The 21,787-nt window shown below is 41.1% G+C and overlaps 1 protein-coding gene across 1 annotated transcript in view; it reads right to left on the reverse strand.

Annotated features, from left to right (window-relative positions):
- Window positions 1-21,787, reverse strand: part of SHROOM2 (shroom family member 2) — a 128,593-nt gene that overhangs the window by 62,343 nt on the left and 44,463 nt on the right. Inside the window, exon 2 of the mRNA XM_040582776.1 lies at window positions 13,744-13,895. Coding sequence (XP_040438710.1) covers window positions 13,744-13,895 — 152 coding nt within the window. The remainder of the gene's footprint in view (window positions 1-13,743; window positions 13,896-21,787) is intronic.

Below are 21,787 nucleotides of genomic sequence, written 5' to 3' on the forward strand. Positions count from 1 at the left end.
GCTGGTCAGGTGCTGGTGCCCTGCCTCCTGGCTCGCCTGGCAGGAGCCTCCCCGCGCTGGCACGGCCCCAGGTACCTACCCAGGCACTGCGCCGGGCAGCGCCTCCTCCCCAGACCCCATCCTCACGGACCAGGCATGGCTCCCAGCTGGCAGGCAAGCCTCCACATCAGGGAGCGGGACCAGGCCCAGAGAAGTGCTGGGGCCCCAGAGTGGGCTGGGGTGGCACGTGTGGGGTGTGGGTGGCACCCGCTTGGGCTCTGTCCCCGGCAAAAGCAGGCGATGCTGGCGGAGCAGAACACGGGACCCTGCAGCCCTCGGCGACAGACTGTCCTCCCCCTGTGCTAATCCGCGCCGCTGTGCCAGCTTAGGGGATATAATTAGACGCACAAAGGAGCCTTGTTACTGCTCCCTGCTAAGAGGCCGTAGCAGTTTTGATTATTCATACCAGCGACTCCACCGACTGACTCCAGTGAACACTGCCTGTGGAGCTTGGCAGGGAAAAGCTGAGCAAAGCCCAAAAAATGAACCAGAGGACTGTTCCTGGAGGAGGAGGGAGAAGGGATTTTTATTTTTAATTTGAAGTGGTGCTTGACATGGCACATGGAAAATACACTGAGATAAGGCTACCAATACTGTTGTGGGTTTTTTTTCCCAGCTGTTCCATCTTTTCCTTTTGCAATCTTCTAAGCATCTATGTAGGTGAATAGACCAGTCTAGAGCACTGCATTGTTAAGAAGTTAATGTCACTTATGAGATGACAAATCTGCTCAAGGAGCAAAGCCAAAAGAGAATCTCCAGAGCAACCTGGGCCTCTTAAGATCTCATGGGCTGTCAACGGCATTTGAGAGTTATAGATATTTTTCCTATACATTAAAACCAACCAGCCAGTCTTCTCGGGGAGCAGCACTTTTCCCCCAAAAGAAGCAGCCTGTGATATCCCCAGAAATAAGTAATCTCAGTACTCTGAAAGGCACTGGAAATCAACGCCTATGGAGAAAAGCGGCAGGTATGTCCTTCCATCCCCAAGGGAGACTGATGTTACAAATTCTGGAGATTTTGTTCAAAGGACAATTTATTTTAATAATCTTTTGAAAAAATAAGCTTTATTTCATAGTCACACCATTAATCCCCTGCTGCTGGACAGATCTGCACATGTAAACTTGCTGTGGTTGCTGACCATCATCATACCTGAGGATGTAAAGAATACAGTAACAGGCTGCACAGAGTTTCTTTGGGGGGAAACAAAAAAGATTAGTTCTGCTGTATCCTTAAGGATAAGCCCAGGAGAATGAGGATATACTTTCTTCCAGTATACTGGCCTATATGCCAATACCAGGTTTTCCTCAGGTTCAAGGACCCACCACACCAAACACACAATGTCTATACGTTCTGTGCTATAAAACAGCAGATTGATTGTCACAATAAGCTGGTTGCACTGCAGCATCCTTACCCACTGACTGACCTACATCCTCTGTACGAGAAATTAATGGATTTTCACAAGTCAAAGGAGGATGCGCCTACAGTTGCAAAGGAAATGCTGGAAGTACCATGGATTTACAGAAATCCTCAAACTTCAGGAGGGAGGTGGAGGTTGGCAAAAGGGCAAGAAGTGGTCTTATTTTATGCAGGCATATTTAGATTTTAATAACAAATCTAGTTAAGACGGCATATGGAAATCACACAATTACAAAGAAGTCCAACAGCTTCACTGTGAACTCACTGGAGGTTAGATGGCATATGGCTAAAACTTTCCCAGCCAGACTGCAATTTTCTATCAAAAAATGATTGCACTTTATATAAAGGTGAGAGTATTGATTTCTAGTAGATGTTAAAGCTCATATAATGATGGTTTTTTGGAAGTAGTCTCAGTAAAGGTAAGCTAGCATGATGCCTTGCTTAGCAAAATTAACAAATGCACGTTTGTGCATATGCACATTCAGTTCAGAGAAAGAAAGCCTCTCATTTGATGGTACATTTTTCTAACGCTGTTTCCGAAAGAGTCTAAAAAAACATGGAGTTATTGTTGTGTGAATGAGGATGCAAAGTCCATCTGACAAATACTATCCTATACTTGAGGATTCATTTGGCAAAACAGAAGTAAAATCAAGTGGAAAAAAGGAATTTTTCCCTGAATTTCCACCAGCAAGTCCATCTTCATTTTGCGTAAGAGAACAACAAATAGCAAAGAGTGAGTACTATACTATAGAATCCACTGACTGAAAAAGTATTAGAATTACCTGGCACAGTGGTAAAAAAAAAAAAAAAAAAGAGAAGAAAAGAAAAACAAGTTAAAAACCAAGTATCTCCTTAATTTTAAAGAAGGAAAACCTGAGTCTCAAAATACAGTTTTCTAATAGCATTTTTAATTTTGGTTTAAAAAGCTTTTTTTCAGTCTTAATCTGCAGTCAGATACTGATGAGCTGTCCTGCTACACTGCAGCCAGAACAGCAAACAGACAAAGCAAGCTCATCTTACAAGGATTGTAGGGCATGGCAATACATCTGCTGGAAAACAGCTGCAAATAAACAGTCACATAATTGCTATGAAAGCATTTATAAAAGACTCCTTGCATTTTTAAAAATATCCCTAAAAGTACTGCGATTATTACTGTTCTTATTTTATACATAGGATCCAAAGATCAGAGAAGGTGGATGACCAGATAAATGCCATGCACAAACATTTCAGCCTACTGTATAATAAGGAATTCGCTGTCATGCACTTTGAGGGTGAAGACCTTCTCATTCAAGGCCTTCCTGCAAGTGTAAACCTGCCTCTCTCCGAGGAAGTACAACTAAGTACATAACCTGGGATTGTTACTCTACTTGCTGTTGCATTACAGTGTAGAAGGAGAAGGGGCCTACAGCCAACTTCACACACTTGGTATTAATGCAGACGTGCTTATAAAGCTATGACACTGCATTTGTCATCCCAATGGTATTGACTCTATGTAGTACCAAACTTCTCATTAATAGCTCTCTTTCTTAGAACAAGAAACTGTATGTTCCTACTTGAAAGGAAACCCCTGCACACCACAATCTGAGCTTCTAGAAGGCTTTACCGCCTTACTGAGAAACAAAACACCAGCTAAAAGCTTTCTAATTTGAAAACAGAACAGGTCAACAGGTCAAGAGTTACACCCCTCACCTTCTCCAGTCCCATTCCTGGAATTAGAAAACAGTGATTCAGGGTGAAAAGCTTTCACCAGGAACACACATATCAGTTTCACTGGGAAAGGTTTCCCAGATCTTTTTTTCATTTGTTTTAATAACCAAAATTGTGGGGAGTAACCTGCTCATCACTGAAAACAGCCCCACAGGAAAAGCATCATCTGTCTGTCCCAGTCTCTCCTCCACCTGGCTGTGGCTTCCTCAGGCATATGGCTCTTCACCGAAAATACAAAGACAAAAAACAGTTTAAAACCTGAACACTCAATACATGTGCCCCCTTTGAGATGTCCCGGGAAGCAATTTGGAATGCTTTTGTCTAGACTGCCCTTCCTGCATCATTAAAATATGTATTAGGGCATTTAATTTAGGAATGCTTATCCAAAAGAGACTGTATGTGTTTTAAGGCAGAAATCTCTAAATTATGTTTCCATCTTTGAAATCTCTTTGAAGTCATTTAATGAAAATAATAGCCACAAGAGAGCGCTACTAGCAAAGGATTCAACCACTGGAAAAACTAAAGACTTGAAGCTATACAGAATAAAAAAAATAATTTAAAAAAGCATCTGTTGTGGTCAGGTGCTCTTATTTGCACATTTAAAAGAAGTCCTCAGACCTTTAATTGCTACACCTGTGATCTTCAGAAGTCAGGGGAGATTCTGGGTGTCTCCATTTTTGAACATGGACTTTTGAGACATGTTTATTGCTCTCTGTTTTCAAAGGGAGATTACTTAGCAGTTTTGGGATTTTAGGCACCTTTAAAATGACTCACTCCAACTGAGACACCCGAAATTAACAAGCTGTTTTCTGATATCACCTTTTCTTTTAAAAAAAAACGTTTGTAAGTTACTGAAACTCAGTGCAATGAGCTAAAACGTCAAAACTGTGTTTGTGGCTTTGCTGTGTGGTTTTTGTCTTTGTTCACTGAGTACCTGAAGACCTTGTACTCCTTCTTACTTACCTTTACAAGAAAAGTGCTGACAAATCCTAACAACAAAAAAAAAGCCAGCCTATTTTTCTGGAAGCAGCAAATGGAACTGCAGCATTTTTTCCCATGCAAAACAGGAGTTTTCCCATGCAAAAAAGTTGCTGTTACTGCATTATCAGCTTCTAGTGTCTTATCATAAAAGGAAGTGACTCCCAAAAAGTATCCCTGAAAAAGAACTGACCTAGAATTTGAAAACAAAACAAAAAAAATACAACTATGTGCTTAACTTATGGAACTCTGGCAGGGGGGCTCTAAAAGGCGAAAAAGTAGTAATAAAAGCAACCTATTACTGTTCTGATGTCTTAGGAATGGCAAATTGAATCAGTATTTTGACAGACAAGTTACTGACAGAATTCTATGATACAGGTATCTGTCCAAATCCCTAAATATTAGCAAAGCAGCGTATCCTACCTTAAATGCCTATTCTCACCTTACAAAACTTACACAAAGATCTACACCATCACCTTTTTCCTTGCTGTCAACCACACCAAGACCTATAAAGTCTGTAGGATTGCTCTTTGCTTCCTCCTTCTATGGCATCAGGTAACTAGTTGGTCTGATCTCCCACCTGCCAGTCATCCAGTGTCTGCAAATGAAGCAAACGGCAATGCTACGCTACAGTCAACAGCACTTCTTTTAAAAGACGCCATACTGGAATATTACCCTGTCATGACAAAGCAGAGTATCTCCTTTCCTATACCATGACCTTGTAGATTGCATTTTACATAAAAATAAACAAAGAGACTTGCAAAATGCTCTGCTTCAGTCTGTGAAAACAAATAAATACTAATAAATTATCAAGTCATAGTACCCTTAAAGAGTTCAGTCATTAACTTGAGCAAATCAGGATTTCACCATCACAGTTTGCTCTGGTTTTCCTTGTACCTCAGCCCAAGTGTACAGGCTTGAGCAAGATGGAGCAGCAATTTCATTTATAGATAAGATATGCACTTTCAACAATGAGGTATTAAGTTGTATGAGGTATGACATCATCTATCTTCCTGCCTGCTAAATTCACAATAGACTAACATGATAAAGCTTTCATATTCTGGAACTCTTTTTCCTTGCTGTGCCTTGGGGAACTAGAAAGGCACATCTGGACGTCTGAGATAAAAGTGTTGATCTTGGGATTTACGGTATATTATATAAGCTACACAGATACTTTCCCCTCATCCTTATTTTGTGCATATTCCGCTACTTTTTGATAGCTAGACAGCATTAAAGTCCTCATGTCATTCTCTTACTCAGTTTTTGCCATGATTTATCAGAACTCCTCTAAAGAATAATCAAACTTTTTTTTTTTTTAAATCAGTATTTATCATCTGGAAACATCTAAAATGCTTCACACATTAGAAAATCAGCTGTAAACAGGGGTTCCAGCATAGATTACTTTCAAGTATCTTGGAAATCACCATGCTACGTAAGTAAGGCGCTAAAGAAATTAACCTTTAAAAAGGCTTAATTCATCAGTAACACTGAAGAAAAATGCAGTCTCTGACTGGGCAAACTCTAACAGTAGCAGCAGGAGCCAAAATACACAGGGGATTTTAGGCTGTCTCACCATGGCTGAGGCTAAGGATCAGAAGCAAGGAACAGGAAGCACAGCAGCCCTCAGACATGCTCCCCACCACCACCTTTGCCCAGGACAGAGTTAGCAAGCACAGCAGCAGGCAGCTGCCTACACCAGCCCAACATGCTGCCTTCAGCAAGAAGGAACTTGCCCTGTCCTTGGAGCACAGGGCCATGGAAACCCTTGTGTTGCTTGTGGCCAGAAACAATAGGTGTTTTTGCCTCCCAGCCACTTACCACAAAGAGCTACCGTTCAATAGCTGTCCCGAATGAACTGAGTTTCCTCAGAAACCACATTCCACATACGGGTGTTTCTACACAGGTGTAGTGCCTTCCCACACTGATTTCAGCTGTGACTTACCTAACCATGTCCAAGGTGACCCACAAATGGGAGCTGGGAAGAGAGCTCCCCCAGTCCCAGTGCATTTCAGGAGGCAGCCCAGCCTCAGTTGTCTCATTCCTGGTTAAAACACTACAGCCACATGATACAAATTACTGAGCCTCTACAAAGAACACCACCACGAGCTGAGATGCTCCAAGATTTACTTGGGAATGCTATTTTGTTCTGACGTGTCCCATGCCAGATCAGATTTTGAAGACATTACCATCCCCCCAGAGGACTTTCTTCCCTATCAGATGCCACCCCTGGTGCAGCTGCCCACCTGCTGGCAAGGCTGCTCCATGAGCCAGACCAAAGAACTGACTCTGATTTCAATTGCAACCCAGCAGAAATTTCCCCAAACCCCAGCTTTTGTCACTCCATCCTTCCCTCTGCACTCAGCATGAAGCCGGACTAAAAGCGTAAGGGCCATATAACTCAGCAGCGTGGTAGCTGTGTCTCTCCATCAGACTTTGTTTTGCCAGGTGATCCAGTATTATGCAGATTCAGCCGCAATGACCATAAAATACTGTGTTTCTTGTGTAAGAGATAAGATGCAAATTCGTTCAGTTATTCAGTAACTAAAGCTGCAACAGTCTTACATTCCTGCCCTTCTTTTAGGTGGTCGTATTTCTGGAGTTCAGGGTTGGATTCAGAAATTATTTAAAAAACTTTTTACAATCTTTTCAAGTTGGAAGATTTACATGTAGTTACGACCAAGTAAAGCATAAAATCTCTACACTCAGTGTGGTAGGCTACTTGACACTGAAACATTTAAGAAGCATCCAAGTTCTCAATCTTTTCAGTCATTTAATCTTCAGGAGATGAAATACATAACCGAAAAGTACCACAAGGAGAACAGCACCACGCTGAAACAGGAGTATTATTTCTACTCTCCTGAAGTTGCACATGTGCATGTCAAAGTTCTTGACCAGTGTTTAAAATACGCAACACTATTAATTGTTTAATAGCAACTCCAAACAATTCAGTATTTGAAAATACATACAACATACACAGAAGCATTCCTTCAGAGTGCAAAGATTCCTGACATAAAAACATTACTTATTTGGTCTTTAATGGATAAGGTTACAATTCTGTTTCAGTCAGGAGTCTGCACAGATCTACAGTATTATCAATCAAAACCCCCAAAAATTCTCAGTGTGTACATGTGAAAGTACTAAGTGAAATGAGTAAGTCTTCACCCCCAAAAAAATTTTAGAAGGCTCACCTGTTTCCCCCTCTCACTCAAGGGGCTAGATATTACAGTTTCTACCACCTGCACTGAAATTTACCAGTGGAAAGCAGTTTTAAGAATAAATCCAATGTACCACCTGGTAAAAAGCTATGGTTAAATCCTGTAAGCACTTGTATAATTTTTCATCTTCAGTCATGTGAGTGCTCTCACTAAATTGGATGAGACTATTCATGCTCAAAATTAACCATTCCAACAAGTGCATGCAGGACTGAAGAAAAAAAAACCCACAACCTAAAACCCAGTCATGACTCAAAGGTTGTTACTGTCTGATGCATATTCCATTCCACAAAAAAGCAACACTGCTCAATTTTGGTAATTACTTCACAAAAATGAATAGCATTGCCACAAGTAACCTTCTGAATAAGCATTTTCAAATTACAGAGGATTATTTTTGCCTACAAGGAAATGTCTATAACATTCCCCTAAAGGAACTGACCTGGTAAAACATGGTGACATTGGTTGTACTGTTGGCTTTCTATTATTCAAGCTTTACAGGCTATATTTTTTAATTTTGTAAAGAAAAAGGGCTCCTTAACCAGGCCTGTAAGTGCTGTGCAATTCGCGTGAAAAGTTATGTTTGTGCTTATCTGGTTTCCTGCCATCCCTCCATGAGCCATGGTAGCTCACTGGGCAGCACCAAAGGAGAGAACCAGAGGGCCCCAGCCCAGTGATGCCCTGTCACATACCCTGACCCACAAGGCTTTCTCCTCTCTCCATCCCAAGACCCAGCTGGGAGCAGGGGCTGATAGGACATCCTATTTGGCACACATTTAATACCAGCCATCCTGCTTAAAGCAAAAGAGTGGTCCTACAGCAACACACTGATCTGTTTCTCAAGTGAATTTGCAAAACAGGAATTTAACAGCCCTTCCACCAACTGCAGTCACAGAGAAATGTTCCAATCTTGAACTTTAAAGCTGTGTGCATCTGTTAAAAATACCCACTCCCAAAGCATGTATACAGAAGATCTGCACAGGCACATGCTGTTCCACACCCACGTCAATGCCAAGAGACATGGGTAGCGATGGGGTATCACACCTGCTTACTTTGTCCAGCAATGGTACGTGTATGCAGATACAGCCCTGGCAAGCCTTACTGCAGTGTCCTACCTATTCCCAAACTCTGGCTGGAAATACAGGCATTAAAAATAAAGATCTGTTCTTGGTCAGTTAAGGTCAAGGTTAATTTTCAAAAAAGAAGAATTATGGCTACTGGGCAACAAAAGAGAAATCACTGCTACTTGTTCTGCCACAACAAATTCTAGTTCCAGAAGCAATGAAATCCAGTTTAACAGCAAAACAGATTTTACTCCTACTCATCAGCAGCTCTCCTCAAATGCATTTGGTTTTCCGAACAATACTTAACCATAACTGTGGACTAAATACATATAATACTTGCTTAAAATCTTTAAAACTACATGTATTTTTCTACTTGTTTCCCATACTATTTTAGTACCTGTAAGACTAGAACTACCAACTGGCCAAACACAGGTAAGAGGCATCCTCCATCTGTATCTTGAAATTGTACAGAAAACACAAATGGCTTATCTTCTAAAGTCATCTCACAAATTGATATTTTCAAGTTTCAGAGTACTCTTGCAGTCACAAGAGGTTATGAAGTGCACAGCTAGCTGCTGCACAAGTCATAAATAGGTAAGACTAGGATACCTTTGGTAAGTTACACAAAATCCACTACAGATAGGCCACAGGTGGTGTTGAGCATGTTTCCACTCAGTACATGACAAAATTTCAGTAACCTCCTATATGAGCACTGTAAATAGCTGTCACCTTCATTTTTGCTCAGGTCTCTGAGAAAATACTGTACAATCTCCAAGCCCTTGGGACATTCATTAAAAACTCTCCTCCTGCTGTGCTTCAATTCAATGGCTGGCTGTCTTCATGAAGTGCCATGCAAATAAAGATCACCCTAACTTTCCATGTCTAGGTGTTTATAGTTCACATATCATGACATTCACTTCCCTTACTAGGATTCCACACAGGAAGTTTCAGCATTCACGCTAGGCTTCTGACAGCAAGTGTGTTTGCTCTCACTCTTCCCCTCTCCTCTAACAAAGGACTTCTCAGCACTGCAAAAACATCTTCACTTCAGCTACATAAAGGCACGAAAATAAACGCTACAGAAATGAAAAGATGCCTGCTCACATGTGTATGCAACACGACCAGAACTACTCCAGAACGTCAAGGCTGGTTCTCAGGCACTGGCAGTACCTGCAGAGTTGGTCAAGTTAAACTGAAGGTCAGCTTTGTGTCACCAGCAGACTGAGGAAAAGAAGTCTATGGCTACTCGCTCCCCTGCCCACCTGTTTCCACTGCCACTAACACATGATTTAAGCAGCCAACAAGACAAGCCCATACAACTTCTCATGGTGGCTCCCAAAGGCCATGTAATTCCACCCTCACTTTAACATTAATAAACCACAAATGGAAGCATCACCTATGGGTCTATTTTTAACAGTTTAATGTGTCTCATGAATTCATAGTGAAAAGTTGTTCCAAACTTTAATGGGTTTGTGGCATACTCTTATGTCTAGCATGTGCAAAGAAATGGAGATTATATTTATTAACTATGAAGGGAATTTAAGTTAGAAGCACATGCAGAACAGTTAAATCACACTGAATAAGGTAACCACCTCAGTATCAACACTCAGAGCAATTTTACATGTGCACACACAGACATGCACACATCTTTTACAAAACAAGAGAAATTCACACACAATTCCTGTAAGAAACGTCCTCAGCAGTTTCCTTTCCATTTTCCTAAGAAAGGAACTTACTTAAGAAATGACTCACTACTACACTGATGAACTAGCATGTAATTAAGATGTGTTGACAAATCCACTTGAGAAAGCAACATGAAGCCTCCCGAGTCCTCTTTTAATCCAAGACCAGAAGCACAATGCACTTGCTCAACCATCAATATATATAAGCTACTTACACATCATGTTTGTTGTTGAGCCAGTTGCACAGTCCTGATTTGGTTTAGACCACAGCTATGCAATGTTTCCAAAAAATAGAAAAACCAAAGCCTGTATGCTGATAGCTAGCAAGTTTATGCTGAGTATTTGGTGCTGCAGGCACTTTTATTTAGAGACCAACGTTACTTTCCCTGTGCAAGTCAAGCATCAGATTCTTTAAAAACAGTGGATAAAAATAATTTTGTGGAAGCCAGCTACCACTGCTTAACAGCACCAGCCCCTTGAGAAACCTTTGACACAGTCAAGAACTAATTATTGTGAATGAAACATGTTACTCACTATGGCAAAACTTTTTCACTTGGTCTTGGCTGTAGGCACATGAGACTTCTAAACTGAAAACAGCATGCCCTCCTGCTTCCCAGGTACAGAAATAGCTGAATCAATGTAAGATCAGGATGTGGCGTTACTGCATGAAGGAGTGACCCGTATGGAGAAATTTGACATGGATATGCTTCTCAGCGGTGACAAATAAAGCCTGACTTTTTTGAATTCTGCTGACATTCATAGGAAGTAAGTTCACTGCCTTCCAGAAGAATTTATTTAAAAAGTAATTTTTCACATCATGATAGTTTTTAAAAAATTGCTTTCCACTTCTGCATCAGTCTAGAAATAGGTACCACAAACAACCCTAGGTGAAAAAAGTTTTCAATAAAAAATCCACATCTTGGCTTCCCAAGCTAACTCTCACATATAGCAAGGACAAACATAATTAAAACAAAGATTCTTTTAACCTTCAGGATTGGGTTGTTGAACTTCAAACCATTTGTCTATTTTGTGCTTCAGATTTTCACGCTGACACCCACAGGGAATTAAATGTTAAATTAACACTATACAGAACATCACAGCACTAGACAAAGGACAGACGGCAAGCAGACAAAAAGATGCCAAGATGACTTGCAGATCAATATTTCATCTTATATGTAACTCAATGAAAGGGAATTGTGGGACTATCACCCGTCTCCCAAGAGAACAGTAAGGGTGGATCTAAAGAAGATTGAAATAGTCTAAAAATGCTAAGGCAGACATTTCAAGATTGCTGTAATTAATTAAAGTGCAGACTGCCCCTGCCTAGCTAGTGGTGGTCCTATCCAGCTGAAAACCTACTTCCCCAAGTAATTTTGCAGTCAGATCAGTTCCCTGATCCAATTCAATCCAGACCTGCAAGAGTGCTCATACAAAGACTAAACAACTGGTTTGCTTAAAACCAGGACTGTTTAAAGCACTCATAAAAATTCAGCCTAAGATTTAGGGCAAACAAAACAAAACAATACTGTTGTTCAAACCATAACTTCTGAAAGAAAGCATGCAACAAGTCTTTTATAAAAACCTGCATCATTTGAACTTCCAACAGGAAAAGAAAAGCTATTTCAGCACACAGACAGCAGTGCATGAGAACAAGCTGGCCAAGAATAAAGACTGGATGTTAAAAGGTTTCTGACCGTCAAAGGACTGATGTCCTAAGGCAACTTTCCAAGAGAAAGAGCAAAGTTGAAAAACCACAGACAAAACCCCTAGCTAATTTCATTCAGTAAGTTTTATGAAATTTCATTTAATATTATGCAGGCTTGTCAATGACCCAAAAAGCTATTGGTTCTTTTGGGAGCTATGGAAGTCTTCACGAATTTAAGACAAAAATGTTTTCCCTAACAACAGCCACTATTTCAGCCTCTTGGCTAGAACAGCTAGATTGCTTTTGCCTGCTGCACATGGGCTAGGGAAGGAAAAAGAGGAGGGATGAGAAAGGACTGATGAAAATCCATCAGCTTTGCACCAAACTGCATGCAGGCATGCATAGCAATGGGGCTGCTGCCTGCACAGAGTGGCCACAAATCCCCAGCAGCAAATCACTGCTCGATTAGCTGTATGAAAGTTCTCCAAAATCACACGCATGAAGTGAAGCACTTGTGAATGACAAAAATGGCATAGCTGTCTCTCTTATGAGGGTATTTCAGCATCAGACTTTCTGCCATTTCCATAGATAGATCAGTATTCACAGATTCTGAGCACGTTACTGTCATACAACTGAAAAACACCAAGAAAGAGGGAATCTTTCCACTTGAAGTTTTTCATAGTAATTAGGACTTGCTGTCTTGGCAGATTCTTCAGTGTCTATAAAACTTCTCAACCCTGAATTTCTTACTTTCTGTGACAGAAACAACTGATGTAACCTCTGCTAACAAAAGTGCTTTTACTGGAATAGTCAGTGCCAGTTGAAACTGCTGAACATCAACATGATTTATAATAGTTGTGAATGCATTTTGGTTTGCATTTATTAGCTTAGTACTACAAAAATACTGGAATACCTTCCGGAATTAGCTATTGGTGATGATATAAACTATCACCTGTGAAAGAGATTCGGGTTCCCGTAATTCCTTCTGTCAAAACCACCTTCTTAAACCAGAGGTGAAAAGCATGCTTTTGTCCCTCTCCTATCTATCGGTGCTATTTCACAAAAGACAGTCCTGATTTAGGATGGCCTCAAGCACTGATTATATTTACAGACTGGATCATCATACCTGTCAAACCCCAAATTTCAATATTTTCTGTATTGCAACAAAATTATTTTTTAATTCTAACTGATACACCCAAAATGCTCACGTGACATAAAAGACTGCTTGGTATAATTTGATAAAAAGTAGAAAGTTCTGATTCTTCAGAGTAGGAAATTAATGAGAAAGATTTTGTTGTTCAGATTTCCTGGTTTGAATTTTTTCAGAAGTTGTAAGATTTAACCTACCTTAACATCTGATAACTTTTGTCAAAATTATTTAATGAAACTTATTTTTAATCCAAGTTAGTAAAAAAAGCATGAACTCAAAAATTCTAAGTCAAAATGACAAAAAGCTTCCAAAATGTGTTCTGTTTTGATAAACTATTTCAGTTTTTCCTCTTGACTAATAACAAAATCAAAGTACTCTTTACCGAAACCACATAAGAAATGCTTGAGACCTCAAATATTCTCACAAAGTGGGAAAATGTTTTTCAAAAAGCTTGCCATGTAACCCATTCCTCACAGCCCAACTGGCCCGGACAGGAAACACACGAAAAGCACTGCCAGTGTCCGCACACCAAAGGCACGGACGCAGGACTGGTCACGCAGCCTGCTTCAGGCCCGGCACTTCAGGAGGACAGAAAGGAACAGAGTCCCAACTCATCAAATCAGAACAGTATACACAGAATACACTGCCTCAGTTTTTGCTCCGATCAATAGGCCACCTCTCCTCACATCTTCCATAAAGGGTCTGTGTTCAAGGAGAAGGTAAAATCACAGAACATGCACATTAGTAACACTAAATGAAAGTCATTATCTTGCCGAATCTTGGCAAATTTACTTGCCCAGTAGCTTATAACCTGGAACACTTCTGGTTTTCCAGCTGAACGACACAAGCTTACCTTTTTACTACAAGCTTCAGTGTCTTGTGTGAACCTTTCACCAGACAGATTGCTTCTTGTCGGAAGCCGGAGAGGCCCACATCATTGATGCCAACAATTTCATCCCCAGCCAGTAACTTGTCCACAGCTGCAGCTTTGCTCCCATCTTCAATCTGAAAAAAAGCGTATCAAATGGTAGAATCACTGAGGTTGCATAATGCCACCTTTAAAATAAGTTAATGAGTTTTCAATATTGGCTTCATACAATAATTAATACAATAAATAAGTGTCTAAAGTAATTAAAAAAAGATGCATTCAAAAATGTATAAAGAAAGATTAATGATACAGAGACAACTAGAAGAGAAAAAATGGAAGGGGAAAAACCTGAGAAAACTAGAAAATGTGGGGCTCAAAAGCATCTATGGTTTTGAGCTCTGTTCAACACTGTACATGTAATCATACTTGTAAATAGAGCTTTGGACAGGCATCTTAAAATCTGGTTCTTTAGAGAAGGCAACCAATAATATTAATCATACAGTCAATAACATTAACCACACAGTCAACTCCAAAAATCTCACGTGCTACGAAACCCCAAAATACTGCTTAACAAGCTGGTCCCAAAAATACAGTGATTTTTAATCAGGCACAGAACATTTAGGAAAATATCTGAGAATCCACAATCCATACAGTTAATTAACAGCTCTGGCTAGAAAAAGATACGATGGTCTGAGATCCAAGTAAGAAAAACAACATGTCACACTGCTGAAGAACACAGTGATACTAGGGGAAATTCACTGTAAGACTATATTTTGCTGCCACAGGCATCTCTTGCATGCACTGAATTTTTACACAACTATTTATAACATGTGGCAAAACACGCACAAGATAAAAGAGTCAGTTTTGGCAATTCCTACCCCAATGAAGGGAACCACCACCCCACTTCCCCCTGCAAGTTACCCATTTTCAAAATTCAAATATATCTCAAAAGCTTGATCAGCCAGGCTAGTACCAACAGTCTGAACAGATTTCAAGTCAGAACCACAAGGATGTCATGAGGTTACACAGAGAGAAAATCAGAAGAGCCAAAGCCCAGCTAGAACTTAATCTGGCTACTGCCATAAAAGACAATAAAAAATGTTTCTATGAATACAGTAGCAACAAAAAGAGGACCAAGGAGAATCTGCATCCTTTATTGGATGTGGCCGGGAACGTTGCCACAAAGGCTGAGGCAAAGGCTGAGGTACTAATGCTTTCTTTGCCTCCGTCTTTAACAGTAAGACCAGTTACCTTCAGGGTACTTGATGCCCTGAGCTGGAAGACAGGGATTGGGAACAGAATGAAGCCCCGTAATCCAAGGGGAAATGGTTAGTGACCTGCTGCTCCACTTAGACATGCACAAGTCTATGGGGTTGGATGGGATCCACCCAAGGGTGCTGAGGGAGCTGGTGGGAGTGCTCACCGAGCAACTTCGCATCATTTATCAGCAGTTGTAAACGGGCACTCATCTACACGAGGGAAGGAGGATCCGGGGAACTACAGGGCTGTCAGCCTGACCTGGGTGCCATGGAAGGTTACGGAGCAGATCATCCTGAGTGCAGCCACCCAGCATGTGCAGGATAGCCGGGGGATCAGGCCCAGCCAGCGTGTATTTAAGAAAGGCAATTGCTGCTTGACAAACCTGACTGTTGTATGACAAGGCGACCTGCTTAGTGGATAAGTGAAAGGCTGTGGATGTTGCCTACCTAGACTTCAGTACAGCTTTTGACACTGTTCCCTGCAGTATTCTCCTGGAGGAACTGGCTGCTCACAGGCTGCACTGCTGTACTCTTTGCTGGGTAAAAAATGGCTAGATAGCCAGGCCCAAAGAGTGGTGGTGAATGCAGTTAAATCCAGCTGGTGACTGGTCACAAGTGCTATTCCCCAGGGCCCAGCACTGGGTTCAGTTCTGTTTAACATCTTTACCAATGATCTGGATGAGGGGATCGAGTGCACCCTCAGTAAGTTTGCAGATGACACCAAGTTAGAAGGGAGCATTGATCTGCTGGAGGGCAGACAGGCTCTGCAGAGGGATCTGGACAGGCTGGATCAATAGGCCAAGGCCAATCGTATGAGGTTCCACAAGGCTCAGTGCCGGGTCCTGCACCTGGGTCACACCAGCCCCACACAACGCTACGGGCTGGGGCAGAGCGGCGGGGAAGTGCCTGGTGGGAAAGGCCCTGGGGGTGCTGGCTGACGCCGGCTGAACATGAGCCAGCAGTGTGCCCAGGTGGCCCAGAAGGCCAACAGCATCCTGGCTTGTACCACAAACAGCGTGGCCAGCAGGACCAGGGGTGTGATCGTCCCCCTGTACTCGGCACTGGTGAGGCTGCACCTCCAACGCTGTGTTCAGAGTTGGGCCCCTCACTGCAAGAGGGACACTGAGGTGCTGGAGCGTGTCCAGAGACGGGCAGCGGGGCTGGTGAAGGGTCTGGAGCACAAGTCTTCTGAGGAGCAGCTGAGGGAACTGGGGTTGTTTAGCTTGAGAAAAGGAGACTCAAGGGACATTTCATTGCTTTCTACAGCCATCTTGAAGGAGGTGGTAGGCAAGTGGGTGTTTGTCTCTTCTCCCAAGTAACAACTGGTAGGACCAGAGGAAAAGGACTCAAGTTGTGCCAGGAGAGGTTTAGATTGGATATTAGGAACAATTTCTACACTGAAAGGGCAGAGAAGCATTGGAACAGGCTGCCCAGGGAGGTGACTGAGTCACCATCTCTGGAGGTACTTGAAAGACGTGTGTGTAGACATGGTGCTTAGGGACATAGGTCAGTGGTGGACTTGGCAGTGCTAGGTTAACGGTTGGATTCAATGATCTTAAAGGTCTTTTCCAACCTAAGCAATTCTGTGATTCTAAATATAGCTGTAGGTGTTGAACACTTTGTGGTTCAGGCCCTCAGCTTTCTCAGTTTCTTCTCACCTCCTTTGCTGTCAGCACAGCCTCTAGATGTTGAGTTGCTTGAGCTCGTGAGCTACACATTTAGTTTTATTTTCCCCTCATTTGTTCACAATCCATATCACACCTCTTCTTGTAGATTTGACACTTTATCTTCAAAGCAAAGACTTTAATTTATTTCTTCATTATATTTTACATTGATTCAGTATCTCCAAGTCCCACATTATTAAATGCCAGGGAACCTACAAAGAGTAATTCCTTGTAATTGCCCCAACTGCAGAAAGCTTCATAAAGAACAGCCATCTACTGAGGCACCAAAGTCAGTCAATGAGATAAATCCAGTGAAAATTTAACTTCAAGAGTTCTGAAGCTTACAGTACAGGTTTCAGGAACACTCCAGCAACAAAATATAAATTAAATAACCTAATAAAAAAAGCAGTATCTCTTGATGAAAGTACATTAGGATGATCTCATACAGCAGAGCAATCTCACTGCAGGCACATAAAAGCTCTCTTTATGCATGTTTAGGATAAATGTCCTTAAAAATCTTCAGGCCTGTAAACGTAAGCCAAAAAGAATGCCATGAAAAATGCTTACTCTCATATCGTATTCTAAAGCATTTATTAATACTAATCAAGCAACTTGATTTCCAATTATCTTAATAAAAACACAGATAATTAATGACAGAGCAGGTTTCTACATCCAAATACATCTAATTCTCAAGCTGTGACCTGCCCTCTGACCTGCTTGCATATCTTCTGAACATCAAGAATTTACCCGAACACTGAATTATTGCTGCCAGTCTTCAGTGAAGTTGAAAACAAGGGAACAGCAGTGGAAATTGCTTATATGCAAGGAAAGATTTCAGTTCAGGGATGTACAGTACAGAGTGGTTGCCATACGAAGGACTCTGGAGTGGGGCATAGCTGAACAAGAAAACTGGCAGTCTCAAGCCCTCATGCACCTCAAGCCCTCTAGCAGGCAATTGCAAGTCTTTCAAGTGTTCAGATGCATTTCTGGGTTACTACTAAATAAAATGTATTTGGAGGTGTAAAGCCCAGTAGGTTAGAAAAGCAGCGCGAAAACATCAATGAAAGTCAGAGTTGAATCACTGGAATTGTAGTGAGAAGGTCAAACGGGCGGGAGAGGCACGGGAAGGGAAGGGGGAAGGGAAAATATCTTGGTAGGAGCTCATTTTTTACAACTCCAAAACATACATGCAAACCAGTTGCAGCCTTTATGCCCTGAGCAAGGCACCAACCTAATGACAAGGGGCAAAAAGCCCCTGAGACCTGCCACCTGGGCCTGAAGACCTCAGAGGGTTGGTTTTTTGTCTTAAAACAAAAAAAAAAAAAAGAAAAAAAAAAAGGCAAAAATCTGTCTCCTAGGGTTTCAAGGAATGTTCATTGTTCTCAGTAAGCGTGTTTGTTTTTTCTTCAGGCTGGCAATGCACTGACGGCAGGGAGTATTCTGTTACCCCCTCTGAGTTTTAATTTCAGCAGGGAGACTACACATTCCACACAGTGCAAGCTTTCCAAACAGACTTTTTTTGGCTGTCCAAAACAACACTAACCAAAAAAACCTCAAAAAATATTTTAAAAATCAAAGCTGAAACCATCCTCATGAAAACTAGACATGGCTTTCTTTAATAGCTTGCCACCAGATCAGCTACAGCTAAAGAGAACAAAAATTACACACCCATTCACAGTGAAAGTCTCCCCAAGATGAACAAACTTAAACATTAACCTTTCATACTGAGATGCCCAAATGGCTGTATGAATGCAATTCCACTTGACGATGTACTTAAGTGGAAATCTGAAAGTTAGCTGGACAGGAAAAATACAATTTCTCCAGTTATACTGGAAGTCCTTTAGTCATAATGACTGAAAAAAAAAAAGTATTAGGCTTTGCACACATCTAAAGAAACAAAAAAAATCATGAGGAAAAGACCTCTTCAAAAATACTGCCCTATTAACCTGCCTCCTCTGCTCAAACTTGGGACAGTGCCATTCCAGCTTCTCCTCCAGGTTTTCTCTTTTTTCTGTTTACTAGTCTTATCATTTATTGTTTTTATTTATTCACCTGTTGAGAAACTTTCCATCTCATCAGACCTTCATTAGGAGTGTAAATCCAAATGAAAATACACAAACATGTTAGAACTAGCAAATACACTTGAAAATTTCACAACTATTTTTCATACCTCAATTATGAATGTATTTCACTCACCCATCTACAAAGTCTGCTATGCTATGTTCAGGATTTAAGCTGAAGTTTTAAGATTTAAGCCTATATTATTTAACTAACTAGCATTCATTTCTTTCTGAAATCTTAGGTGTCCAGAAAAACTAGATCAATAGCTGAAAATAAAGCCTTGAAAATGCAGAGGGAGGTGTTAAGATGAAGTCTGTCAAGAACAGTCAACAAGATGAAATCTGCCTCCATCACTGTTGGCAGACAGATGTGACTGAATGCAACCCTGAACAATCCCTCTGCCGAGTCTGGGGTATTTGCAGGAACTGAACGCCCACGAAGTATATGTCTTAACATTTGTATAGCATAGCAGGAAATGACATATGCAAGAAAAACAATCAACATCTTATTTTCTTACAAATAACGGACATAAGCCTTCAAAACAGGTATAGTTCTTGGATGAGTAAAGAGTTCTACAATTGTCCTCAAACCATGCTTTCAATATGTATTACAAAAATCATATCACACTTACTATGCTAAATCAACAAGAGTAAATGCCATGACTTCCCATCCTTAGCAGGGATGTTGATATTGCTACCCAAAAAAAAGTGTTTTCAAAAGGAGATGAAAAGGATGTTTGTTGACAAAAAGCATCTGTTTAGACAGTCTCCAACTCTCACCCTGCTGTCCCTGATGACCCCCCTACAGCCAAGAGCAAAGGCAAACCTTGGGATCCATGTACGAGGGAGGACTGGAACCACAGACTTCTGCTGTCATAATGGTATCTACATTAATTGTCATACCCACTCAAATTTATTTTTGCTTATAAAATATCTTCTCCACAAAACAGGAAGAGACACCATTACAAGATGCAGGTGTAGTTAATAGAATATTTTTTTTAAAAAGTGATTGAAAAAACCCAATACACTTGTAACTCTGGTATGTGAAATTTTTTCCATGAAAATGTGAGTGAGCCTTGACACTGGGAAAGAGCTGAGCTGTGGAGAAAAGTTTAACAGCTAAATACACAAACACATTCAAAGGACACTGACAAGTCTGTATTTCCAGTGTTGGTAATACACATGAAAGGAAAAATAATAGCCTATATTTGCAGCTTTAAAATGCTGTAGTGTTGATGAGGAGCACCATTTCTAGAATGTGACCCCTTCACTTCTGTGTTTATCAGGTCTAATGCTTTACTTAGAATACACACATTCCTCTATAAGCACCTGTATAAACAAGCAGGAGACAGACTGGGGAAATGCCATGTCACACAACAGATCTGGTTTTGTTTACAATGACGACAGTTTCTTGTCCATGCTGTCTTTGGACAGGGTGGGAGACGGGATGGAAATCCAAACCCAGAGACAAACACAGGAAAAAACAGCACCATTTATCAGCATTCTGCTATCAGCCACGATAAACTATTTTATCATAATTCACTTCTCATACAGCCAAGAAATGATTCTGTGGCTGTTTGTCTTACAAGCTTCTCATACGGATCTTTTTTCCCCCAAAATAAAATCTTTTTATGAGATCTTCAGAACAAGTGAAATGTAGGAAGTGTTAATTATTTTTGTTTTGCATAGAGTCAAATAAAGGTGAAATACAGTTCAAGCCTGGCATTTGTGTAACTTTGAGGAATCAACAAAGTAACAGAACCAACCTAACTCCAGCTGTATGTTCTGCCAGTGCAGTCTTGAGTGGCAAGGGCTGCATTCACCAGCAAGGCACAGCGGTGCAAACTTCAACAGGAGCAAACTGGTCCAAAGACAATGGGCGTGTATATACACATAAGGCATCTCACACAGGCATGCATGCACTAGAAGCTGGGCAAGGCTAATGCATTTGATTTTACATTCTTTCACATCCTTTCTCTCCCACTTCTGATTTAGTACTTTAATATTAAAGAGACTTTTGGAAGGACACCTGACAGGCAACTAACTCTCTCCCCTCTATACAGATGGACTTAGAAACGTGTATGGAAACAAGGCCCAAAACGACGCAGGATGTCTGCAGCAAACCAAGGAATTCCACATAAACCTTCAAGTCACTGGAGGGCACCTGTAACCCCAAACCACCTACAGACTGTGGGTCCAACCACCAGCATTAACCACCCAACACAAACTTTAAGGAACACCATACAAAGAAAATAGTGATGTCCTACCAACTTGCATAATCTGGGCCTATGTAGTACAATCCAACTTGGCAATTGCTGCACTTGGACCAGGCAAGTAATTGTCTGCTGCATCTGGTGACACTCTACCTTAACACAGAAGCCAGAACTTCCCTTTTGTTTGGTATCATCACTTCACACCCCACCACTGTACTTGCCCATACTTGCTCTTTCCCAGGCTGTGTTTAAACATCACAGCAATCTCCACTAAACTTTAGGAACGTTTAGTCCAGGGCAATTTTCTTTTTTTCCCTAGACCCAAGGGCACTGGCTCACTGTCATTGTCACAGAACCTCTGAACAGGCAGAGAAATACACTTTGGACAGCTGCTCTTTCCAAGTGCCCCCCATCACGCCATGCAGCCTGCAAGCTGTCAAGCTGGCAGGAGCACTGCCTTCTGTCAACAGGCGGTTCTTAAAAATCAATTTGGAAACATTTCTTTAAAGGCAGAGTTCAGTAACAGGACACAGTCTATCACAGCCCTTTCTAATTGCTCTTTATTTTGTGTATTTAAACATTCTGCTATTTGCCCAGCAATCTTTTTCCCTTTTTTTTTTTTTCCCTTTTAAAGAAAGCATCATATTTTGAAAAGCTGTCACTTGGTACAGTTCTTTAAGTAGTTATTCAATTTTTATATTGGGTCCACTCCACTATTTAGATTAAGGTCTTGCTGTCACTTCCACTAGAACAGGTCATTTTTGTGGGGGATTTATTACAGCTGTAAAAACTGACTCCAGGCTGAAACCTAACTTCAGAGATTCTCAAACCAG

The sequence above is a fragment of the Falco naumanni genome, chromosome 2 (assembly GCF_017639655.2).
Source record: "Falco naumanni isolate bFalNau1 chromosome 2, bFalNau1.pat, whole genome shotgun sequence".
Classification (NCBI taxonomy): Eukaryota; Metazoa; Chordata; class Aves; order Falconiformes; family Falconidae; genus Falco; species Falco naumanni.